The sequence below is a fragment of the Candoia aspera genome, chromosome 1, assembly GCF_035149785.1.
Source record: "Candoia aspera isolate rCanAsp1 chromosome 1, rCanAsp1.hap2, whole genome shotgun sequence".
In the NCBI taxonomy this organism is placed as follows: domain Eukaryota; kingdom Metazoa; phylum Chordata; class Lepidosauria; order Squamata; family Boidae; genus Candoia; species Candoia aspera.
In genome coordinates, this window is record NC_086153.1 from 241,178,765 (window position 1) to 241,190,585 (window position 11,821).

Below are 11,821 nucleotides of genomic sequence, written 5' to 3' on the forward strand. Positions count from 1 at the left end.
ATGCTACAATCTGTTGACTTCTTTTTTAGACATATTCTATTTTTTTTTTTAAATCTGTAAAATAATATAAAATATATTAATAATCAGCTTTGGCTCTTCCAGGTAACAATAATATATAATCAGTTAAAATCTGTTATCTACTTGTGCCATAAAATATCTGTTTGTCAGAGTGCAGGCAGAACTAATGTGGGCCACAGGTATAGTACTGTAATTTGTAAATGACTTTTACCCACTACTCCTTGCTATGACTGTGGTTACAAACTTAATAGTTATGATTTCAAGCTTTATGTGCCAGCAATGAAAAGAAAAAAAAAAGCTAAAGTTTTCCAGCATGCATTGCTCCAGTGTGAAAATAGTTTTCCCTTTCTTGAAGGACCCTCTCCTCTATGCAGAAATAATTTTTTTCCCCCTTGACTTCCAAATGTACTTGAAAGTGTTTCCCTGGCCTACTGTCAAGTATCAATAAATGTAGCTGTATGTTTAAATTAATATTTTCACACAGGTAGCTAGTAACATGAGCCTCGTGTGGCGCAGAGTGGTAGGTGGCAGTATTGCAACCAAAACTCTCCCTGCGAGCTGCATTCGATCCCAGCAGAAGCTGGATTCTCAGGTCGACTCAGCCTTCCATCCTTTCGAGGTCGGTAAAATGAGTACCCAGCTTGCTGGGGAAGGTGACTGGGGAAGGCAATGGCAAACCACACCACTATAGTCTGCCAAGAAAACATTGTGAAAGTGGCATCCCTCCAAAGGGTCAGACATGACTCGGTGCTTGCACAGGGGACCTTTCGCCACAGCTAGTAACATAATATTTTACTATATTAAGGTAACATAGATGCAATCAATAATGTTAAGTTTGGGTGACAGATTGAAGTTGCGATAGCACAGTCATGCTGAATACATGGAATTAACTCTTCAAAGACTCCTTGAAGTCAACCTATATAACACTAAATAAAGTCCTTAGCCTATCAAAGCTAGTAGCTTTCAATTAACCTTTTGAACTGAATAATTGAAAATCTGAACAGATTTATATTTCCTAATCAAGTACTACACAGTATATAAAAGCAATGTTTTTTAGGAACACTGAAAACCATATTAACAAAATACATGCAAGAAACAACTGAGAAAATTGGTTTACACCAAGGAATTCATGCAGTTTACAAATAACAATATTTAATTTAGAGCATATTCAAGTAGCTGCAATGACATGAAGATACTTGGATTCAGGAATCTCTGCATGAATGTAATTTATATTTTAAGGATAGGAGAAGAACCTGGAAATTTTTTCTTTATTTATTTATAAATAAAATATTGGTATATTTATATCCTGTTTTTCCTTCAACAGCTCAAGGTGACTTCTATGGGGTTCTCCCCTCATTTTCTTGTGACAACATCATCCAGTGACATAGACTGGGATAAGAGAGAAAGTGAGACTTGCCCAATGTCACCCAGATAACTTCTACAACCAAGAGTAGACTTGAATCTGGTCTCCAGACTTATTCCTTAATCACTATGCTACACTGGCTGTTTATAGTCCCTATCTTTTGTACATCACATCAGAATTGGAATAGACTAAGCTAAGGAATAGAATCTACCGAATTGTCAAAATCACCACTCAGTTCTGTGGTTTTCTACAACACAACTGTTGTTGAGATAAAAATAAAAATATATCAATCAAAAGAACAGTACTGATTCTTCTGCATTTAAGCTAAGTTGAAAGAAGAGCCATTTTGCCATAATATCTATAGTCTTAATTCAAATCTTTTAGGATTGGAATGCAACAAAGTATTTCAGAGTTGACTATTTGCATAAGATGGGCAGAGGAAGCAATTTAGAAATTCTTTGTGTTGACTTATTTTTACAGTGTGACAAAGTATTTGATAATGTTGGTGTGCTTGAGCTGACCTTTAGCTTGCAGTAAATATCATCTGATCTAACATTGTTAATTTGTCTTGTATGTCATGGAGTAGGTGCTTAACAGAGTTATCATTTTTTTGTTCCAACATTCTGTAGATTTTTTTATTCCAATAGCCATATTTCTCTTTCAGCTTTCAGAATAAATAATAATATACAGTTTAGATAAAATAAAACAGACAATCCTTTATTTATTCCACCTCGTACTGAGACTAGGCTGAAGCTGCCATAACCTAAAGAGGAAGCAGGCACCTAGGATCCCTTCAGGGGAGGTAAAAGGAAATTGGGCCTGAGCAAATAGGCCTGCAAATAGATCCCATCAAAGGAGATCAAAGGAAACCCCCACCCCAACCCCATCAACAAAGCAAGGACTTTTGGGGATACCAGGGGTCTCAGAGCCTGCCCATTCCTTGAGTCATCTTTGGATCCAGACTAGGCGACTTCTGTCCCTCTGGCTAGCGCCTGGCAGCCTAGTGAGGACGACATGGTTAAGTTTGGATGAGTGTGTGCGCGCGCGCATGTGCGCTTGTGTGAGAAAGAGCAAATGTACCTTGCAACCAGTAAAGTTTCGCTGTTACTTTAAATTCACTGGGTCTCCATGTATTTCAAAGAACCTGTTGTGCCTCAGCGTTCGGTTGGAAGTGATTTGTGTGTGTCCCTAATTATTTCCTAGCTGTTGACCAGGATTGTGTGTCTTGTCTGCTCAAGCCGCACCTACAGTATCTGGAAAACCCAGGTAGAAAGCAAGGGGGGCCAGAGATTAGTGTATCAGCCAGAGATTAGTATATCCCATCGCATAGTAAGGGAAGTAGCTTTGGATAAAAAAGTAAGCTTTTTACTATACTTTGTAAGTCTCAGACATATTTGGACATAGGTTACCATTTAGAAGATATCGACTGGTTAATATATAGAATTTTATATGGCATTTATTGAAAGTAGCTGTTATAAAATTACATGTTTAGAAATAATGTTTAGATGTAAAGCATTGCAAAACAAGGAAAATACTTGCTTTATTTGAATAGAACCATAAATAATTCAAAGTGATCTTTAAAAATAACATACCAGAAAGAGCTTTAAGAGTTTCTTTAAAAAAATGAGTGTAATGTAAGCATCTCATTAACAGAATTCACCAGACTATTATTTTCTTAACTTACATATTAACTTATTGTGTATTTATTTTAGCACAGCCACAGTATGTTTTGTTGTAACTCAGCACAAAGACTGGCACTAAACTAAGCAGACTTTGCATTTCGTTATTTTACAAGGGGGAGGCGTCCCAGTTTTAGATGTCTATTTTTTTAAAAAAACTGAAGACTGAGCTAAAAAATTGCAACAATGAAGGGGGAAAAAAGTAACTGAAGGAAAACTTTTCTATCACATTTTTTAATGAGATGAAAAATAGATAAAGTATTCTGTAACTTATAAAAGCAAAGATAAAGAAAATATCTGCCCAATGGAGAATAGGCAATTATCCATTGACTAGTATATCATTGTAAGGGACGCGGTGGCGCTGCGGGTTAAACCGCTGAGCTGTTGGGCTTGCCGATCGGAAGGTCGGCGGTTTGAATCCGTGTGATGGGGTGAGCTCCCATTGCTAGTCCCAGCTCCTGCCAACCTAGCAGTTCAAAAACATGCAAATGTGAGTAGATTAATAGGTACCACTTCAGTGGGCAGGTAACAGTGTTCCGTGTAGTCCACATGACCATGGAAGTGTCTACGGACAAACGTCGGCTCTTCGGCTTTGAAACGGAGATGAGCACCGCCCCCTAGAGTCAGGCACGACTGGACTTAATGTCAAGGGAAACCTTTACCTTTACCTAGTGTATCATTATCTTGACTGGTATCAGAAAAGCTAAGTGTGTTCAGGCCTGGTTACTAATTGGAACATGAGGTTTTTAACTGAGAAGTTTAAAAAACTTGTTATGCAGTAACAAACTACTTCTGTACTGTGATCACGAAAATAACATAGACATGTTCATGTAAACACCAGGAGTTGAACTCAACTTTTATTTATCAAATTTCACTTGTATAGGTAAATGGATAAATGTGTATAACTAGCAACATGGATTAAGCAATAAATTCCTTTAACATAGAAAACTCTGTTCAAAATAAGTTTTTGTGCTCTCTGATGAAAGCAACTGCTAAAAAATCCCCAGCATTTATTTACACTAGAAGCAGGAAATCAGCCAGAGTAGTGGCTGGGTTTTAGATAACAAATGTGTGAGAAAGTGCTAAAGGGAGATATATCATTTAGCTTCTTTACATTATTTGTATATGCCTTTGCTGCAGAAGACCTCAGTTATCTTGCACAAACTACTTTCAGCAAAGGCATCTGAAGAACTAAACCAAGAAAAGGTTCTAATGCTAGCTGACCTTAGTGCTAGTTATACATTATTAGTCCAAACTTTTTAACTAGAAGAGAGGAGAGAACAGTGATTGGACCCAGAATATGAGTATTTTTTTTTTATTACACAGGACTTATTTAAATAAGCAGCAAACACAGAGGTTAAATAATTCCTAAACAGCTTTGTGAATATAATCAAACAGCATTAAGTAAAACACTATGAATCTTAATGTGTTCACACTATGTTTTTTAGTTTCCTTATTTTGAGCTGAGATAGTTCAGAGACTCAGATTCTTAGGCCATGCTGTCCTCTTATCTAGGAGATATGCAAACATTTCCACATTTCAATATCTGTATTACAAATACAAATTATAATATACCATTTCTTCAATTTGCATATTGATCCCACAGAAAGATTTAATTTCCTTTTTTTGAAATGAATGACTGATAAAATCCTGCTAAAGCAAAAGGAATCCACAAATTCCTTTAACATTAATTAAATGTTAAAGTAATTATCAAGTTGCTTAATTTGCTATTGTTGTCAAAGAGATATCAATATTTGTTAAAACAATTTCTGTTAGCTGTGATATAGTTATTTGATTTATGTTTGTTTTCTTCATAAAAATTCGAAGTATACAGGAAGATTAATTGAACATAATACTGATTAATGATATGCTCAGGCCAGGCAAAAGTTCTTTACATAATATGTTGTTTATTAATAGATAAGAATTTGCTGTGATTAAGGTATGGTAAAGGTTCCAGGTCAAACAAATTAATGAACAGAGTTTATCAATGACTTGTAGCTTGATAACAAAGCAGTGCCTCAAGATATCATGCCTCTTAAACCTAGCTGCTACTTTTGTGGTTTATATGAAGGTTTCCTATACTATGTTGCTAATTACTGCTAAAAAAAGGATGCTAGATAGACATTCACAGAACTGCAATGTTAATTTAGAAGTGGGCTTATTCCCTAACAACTGCCTTTGTGACTTTCTAAGTAAACTAACATAATCCACTGATGCAATCCAAATGTTATGGTTGTATCCAGTGGTACTGTTTGTCAGTAGAATGGATGTTACTGGCAGATCAAATTCTTCCTTCCCATTAAGTCACTACCTCATGCCCCACAAATCTGTCCCTGAGGACTGACAACCCATGCTCTTCGGCTAATCAGATTTAAAATATCTCAAAAAATGAGACTTGCTTCTGTTAAACTGCAGCAGACACCATAATGGCATAGTCATACTTTTTGTCATATTCAGAAGCACAGATTTACTTAACAGTGGTATTCTTTTATAATTGCTTCTTGATAGGATTTACTTCTGAGCAGGCATATATATGACTATATATCTGAGCAGGCATATATATGACTATACTGCTAAAAAAGCAACAAACCACTCATCTTTCAGAAATACCAATTCTTTTTAAAAAATACGAAAAGCTTTCAAATAAACTATATCAAACTGAAGTGCAGAACAGATGCAACTCTGGATGCTAATTAAAGCTGCACATTATATCTTCTATGTACAATGGCAGCATTAAAAGTTCCTGTGGCTTAAGGGTGAAATATATTGCACAGCACAGAGTCACTGGTTTGAGATGGGCAGCTATACAAATTGAATGAATGAATGAATGAATGAATGAATGAATGAATGAACGAATGAATCGCTATATGCAGTGCAACTCCTGCACTGCCTGACTGGATTTACCCATATGGTCAGTAACCCTGACATTTACATGAGACTGTTCAGCAGCAAGGTATAGGATATTTATCTTGTGCAATCAGAGGAAATGAAAATCTGATGGTTCCATTATACTTTCAATAGCTCATATCCTCAAGGGCCTTATGGGAGCTGTAGTCCAGCTGTCACTATATTATTCATTAATAAATTATTTATTGTTATTAAGTATGTATAATTGAAGCAAAAACTCAATATTCCTGAACAATACGGAATATACTGGCTACATAATGTCATCAAAATTTTCATCTTTCCTTACCTGAGGAATCATCTCATCACATTGACCTATCCCACCCGGTCCAGCAGGAAGGGCATGTTATGGACCCCTTCCACTAAAGAATTTCAACTGGCGGGGTTAAGGAGGAGAGCCTTGTCTGCCATTGCCCCCGCCCTGTGGAACCTCTTGTCCCCTGAGGTGAGGTTGGCCCCCAGTCTCCTGGCCTTCAGGAAGAGCGCCAAGACCTGGCTCTGCCAACTAGCTTGGGAGTCCAAGAGTGATAGGTAGCCCTGCGGGTGGTTGGTGGCTTAAAGATGCTCTCTCCGCCTTTTAGTTTCCCTCTTTTTACTTACATTTTTGTATGTCTTTCTAATTTTCTAATGGTTTTTATAGCTTTTATCTGTAAACTGCCAAGTCACTTTTATAGTGAGATAACAGTGTATAAATTAAATAAATAAATAAATAAATCTTCTCTGTCTTAGTTTTTATGTAGAATACACGCTAACCATTAAGAGATTGGAAGCATCATTACAAGAGTTTGTAAACTTCCTCCCACTCTCTCCTATACAAATTCTATTCCTGATACATTGAAAAATCCACTATTTTAAATTTTATGCTTATCGCTAAAGAGGAAAGGCACAAAAATTTCAAGACAAGAGAAGGAAGTAGATACTTTTAATTATGCTTACAAAGTCTAGAAGCATTAAATCTGAACATTCAGATATCTGGGTTCCAGAGATTTTCAACAGGTTCAAAAGACATAGAATTCCTAAGGAGATCAACTTGGAATGCTGAAAACCAGAAAAAAAAAAAAGGAATGAGTGGTCCTGGTTATAAATTTAATCTATTTTTGCTACTGAAGACCAAATACTATCACAGGCATTATGAAATAATGTGATAAAATATTCCAATATTATATCTAGGATGGATAGAAAGCAGAAGTACTAAGTCAGCTACAAGATAGATGCCCTTGAAAGTTAACAGCAAATATGTTCCAATGAAAATACATTCTTAAAGATATTAACATACAACAGTATTAGAGAAAATTAGAATTTTCACAAGTTTCCTTTCTCTTGAAAAAGATAGCTAAATTTACCACTGAAGATAAGATTGTTCCCATGATTTGGAGAACTTTAAGAAACGGTATGTTGTTTAAAAAGTATACGTAACCTCTAAACTTTTTCTCCTTCAAAACCAAAACACTCTAAGTAGAAACCACAGTAAGTAGAAATAAGATAAACAAAGCAAGCAATACAAGTAAATATTAAAATGTATCATGTAATATCATCAAAAATCAGATACTCTTGAGTTACATGGGAGAAATAATTTAAACAGGCTTCAAGATCATGAAATAGTCTTTAAAGACTATAAAACACATTGCATCTAAGAAAAGAGACTAATTTTTTAACAACGTAAGGATGAATATGAACACACGAGAAATAGAGTACACATTACTACAGCACAGGAAATATTGGTGCTGCCAGCATTTCAACACCATAGTATCAGATCTGTTTCTGTTAAATGTATGGGCATCAACTCAGTTGGTGATCATGCATGTTAACATATGCATTGTAACATTCAACTTCCCATATAACAGGACAATACTTTTGTCAACTTACTATAATATACAAGATGGATTGTGTCCCAGTTAGACCTAGAATTGCAGAAATCTTACTTCTCCTAAAATAAGTCAGTAAACCATGATTTGTAGCACAGGATCAAATTACTGAAGAAAGCCAAAGAACATGCTTATGAAGAACATCTTACCTACTAATAGATTTGGAAGCAATGACTGGACAGCAACTAACAACAACAACAACAACACTCTTGAAGTCAAAGAAATCAAGAATGTTCATGCAATTACTGTAAATAGAAGCACTTAGTCAAAGCTAGCATCCCATCACCAGAGACAGTTAACTCTAAAGCAATAGCATGTTAGTCTACTTTTTGTCTCCTGTGTAATTAGACCATTAATCCCAGTATTCTGAGCTCTCCATTTTCAGCTAGCAATATTTGGTTTTAACCTCTGTCAAGGTCTTCTCTTCAACATTTTAATGTAAAAAGAGGTGAAAAAAATTTAAACGGTGGGTTATAGTGCAATGGCAAAGACAGAAACCTAAACTGACAGAAATGGGCTGAGACTGATATTCTCTGAATCTGAATTATTACTATATCAATAAGTTGAGGCAATATTTGTGCATTAAATTTCTTCTTCTAATAACTCAATTTAACAATAATATTCTGGACAGCTGAAAAGTTGAAATGCATTAGTCCATTAAAAAATACTTCCCTTTCTACTCTTTCCATATATCGTATCTATTTAAGAACTATTTTGTTTTTTTAGGATCTCTAGTCAGAGGCCTGTTATTACAGCAGATTTCAGTCCCAGCCAGATATTACTACTAATTTTGGACCCCTTGTTCTCCAGCAACATGGGATTTCAAAGCAACTGTTGTGATGCTCTATATTTTTAATTTAGAAAATGGTGACTAAAGACATCTGATCAAATATTTTCAAAGCTCAGCAAACTTTAAATACACTAGCCACCACCGGAAGCCAGTGTATTACTCACATTAAAGTAAGCACTGTAGCACTGTGCATTTCACTCACACCACACCCTTTTGTGTTCTTTGCCAAGGCTTCCACCACTGGCAATTCCTCCCTGGAAATCTGCTGCCAGGTTAGGGTTAAATTCTCTATGATAACCACATAAAACACATCTACTTAAGATCTGCTACCCTTCCCCTAGGTTTCCCAGGAATGGAGGACATCCCTTGCTTGCATTTCTTTACAAACTCAAAGGTTTAACTACTGTCCAAAGGATGCCCACCAAAGAAAAGGAATCCCCCGAACTCAGAAGTTCACACAAGTGAACATTTGTCAACCACAGTAACTTTCATCCTTTTCATTCCGTGCAAGTGCAAATGCAAGGCAAATACGCCACAGGTATACCTGCGCGCATACTTGCATCTACCTATAGGATGGAACATAATTTCATCTCCTTCCATTTTTCAAGCCACCATGACTTAAAAAGGAGAGATGGGATGGGGGAGAGTAAAACAGGCTGGAAGGTAAAGAAGTCATCTGCCGCACGACTCAAGAACAATTTCCAACTTCCTGCGCGCCTAACTGACCCGGCGCCTTCCCAACACCAAGCCCATGGCAGGAAGGGAGAGGAGGAGGGCGAACAGGGGCATCCCTCGTGGGGGGACAGGAGGAGGAGGAAGGGGGCAGAACGACCGAACTGCTCCCACGAGGAAACTGGAAGCAGCCTCTGCCCTGAAAACCAGTAAGCGCCACTCACCCCATGAGCCAGTCCATGACGCCGCCTCCTGGCAAGGCGCCGCTGCGGTGCTGGGCCGGGCAAGCGAGCAGGCGGCGGCTCTGGCTACGTCCTTGCCTGCCTGCCTGCCTGCCTGAGGAACTCGCTTCACCGTCCGCAATGGCCTCGGAGGTGACTCATGGGTGCCGGTCCCAGCGCGGACTTTGTCCTGCCTGACGCCCGCTCCCTTCCTCCGTGTCGCCGCCGCCGCTGCCGTCCGAAACTGCCGTTATTTTTTCCTCCGGGCGGCTCCGCTGGGTTCCCGCCCCCAAGACAGCGCCCGCCGGGTCCCCTCAGCCAACCAGCCGAAGTGAGCGAACGACACACACACTCGGCTCTCAGGGTGGCCGGAAGTAAACACACAGCCTTTCCTCCAACATTTTCCCCTCCCCTCCCTTTCCCACGCGCGGCTACGGCAACGCGGAAGGGACAGCGCGCCTGAGGAAAGATGGGAAATGGAGTCCGGTCGAGGCCGCTTTAAGGCGCGAAGGGCGAAGGAGGGTTGCTAGAAGATTGAGAGAGCGACGCAGTGTGTGTTTTTCCTCGCAGGCGCGATTCAGAGCAAGTTTATTTATTCACATTTCTATTACCGCCCATCTCCCCCCAAAAAGGGAGAGTGGGATGGAAATTGCAGAGAAATTAAATGCAGTAGTAGCGGTTTTATCTCGCTTATTCTTATGTGACAAAATTGAGGTACACATTTACTCAAGTGGGGCTTACTTCTGAGTAACTATGAATAGAATTGTTGTTGTTATTGTTATTATTATTATATCATTATCATCATGATTATTATCCTGCCTTTTTAGTGTGTGTATGTATGTGAGTATGTATGTATATTTTATAGATTCCCTTCTCACCCATATGGGTGGTGTGTGTCTTCCTCAACCTCGGGTCCTCTACCAGAGGCCTGGGAGTTTGAGGGTTCTGCACAGTATCTTAGCTGCTCCTAGCACTGCACTATTCTGGACAGAGAGCTCTGATGTTACTCCTGGGATCTGTTGGAGCCACCCTCCCAGCTTAGAGTCACAGCCCCAGGTGCTCCTTCCACCACTGGGACCACTTTGGCCTTCTCTTGCCACATCCTCTCTAGGAGTGTGAAAGTTCTCCTTTAGGCCCTGGTACTTCTCCAGTATATATAAACATCAAAGCCAAAAGACCAGAACACCTCCTCCCCAGCAATCAACACCCAAATATGCAAAGATTAACACTAGGAATAACACCAGATGAATAGACAAACAGCACAATATACCCTAATCAAGGAATTATTAACTCAGTCAATCAACCAAGCAGCAAACAGCCCAATCAAAGAACTCCCAAGAAGAGAACAACACCTCCACCAACACAAGCTGGACAAAGGTGAAGGTGAAAGGTCCCCTGTGCAAGCACTGAGTCATGTCTGACCCTTTGGGGGGACACCCCTTTCGCAACATTTTCTTGGCAGACTATAGCAGGGTGGTTTGCCACTGTCTTCCCCAGTTGTCACCTTCCCCAGCAAGCCGGGTACTCATTTTACCGATCTCGGAAGGATGGAAGGCTGAGTCAACCTGAGCCAGCTACCCAAGAATCCAGCTTCCGCTGGGATCGAACTTGGGTTGTGGGGAGAGTTTCAGTTGCAATACTGCTGCCTACCACTCTGGGCCACACAAGGTTCAAGCTGGACAAATTACAGTATATAAACACAGAGTAAAGCCCACTCCCTCTTTGCACTGAAGACGTTGCTTAGTCTGGTCATGAAACTTCTGCAAGAAAACAACAAACCTCAGAGAGCTCCAAGGACTCCACAGTATATATAAATTCAAGGCAGTGAATATACCTAATATTCTTTCCTCTTCCTCTTTTCCCCACAACAACCACCCAGTGAGTTGAGTTGGGCTGAGAGAGAGAGAGTGGACCAAAGTCACCCCAGCCATAAAATTTTCACCATGGCAACCATAAAAGATTGCTCATCTCCTACATAGAGAAGTTCAATATTTGCAGTCCTTTATGAGATGCTTTTCCTTGAATCTGAGCCAATTGCTCCTGAACAGCTGTCAGTTCCAGCTTTTTCCAAGAAATATCTCTCCCTCAAACTTTTAAATTCCTTTTTCAATACTTCACAACTTTTTTTAAAGTATGTCTGAATCTTTTTGCAAAGCTTCATGTGTATCATATTTCTCCAGTTTGGGGTTCAGGATGAAGATTTAGAAGCCTGAATTATTCAGTTATCATAATCAACCCATAGATAGCTAGAACAGATCAATTGTCATAAATTGCTAGAACAGATAAATTGTTATTTGACTCAAGTACCC

The 11,821-nt window shown here is 38.9% G+C and overlaps 1 protein-coding gene across 1 annotated transcript in view; it reads right to left on the reverse strand.

Annotated features, from left to right (window-relative positions):
- Window positions 1-9,900, reverse strand: part of MOB2 (MOB kinase activator 2) — a 114,815-nt gene extending 104,915 nt beyond the window's left edge. Inside the window, exon 1 of the mRNA XM_063289329.1 lies at window positions 9,516-9,900. Within this exon, the coding sequence (XP_063145399.1) occupies window positions 9,516-9,532 (17 nt within the window). The 5' untranslated portion in view covers window positions 9,533-9,900. The remainder of the gene's footprint in view (window positions 1-9,515) is intronic.
- Window positions 9,901-11,821: the final 1,921 nt, after the last annotated feature.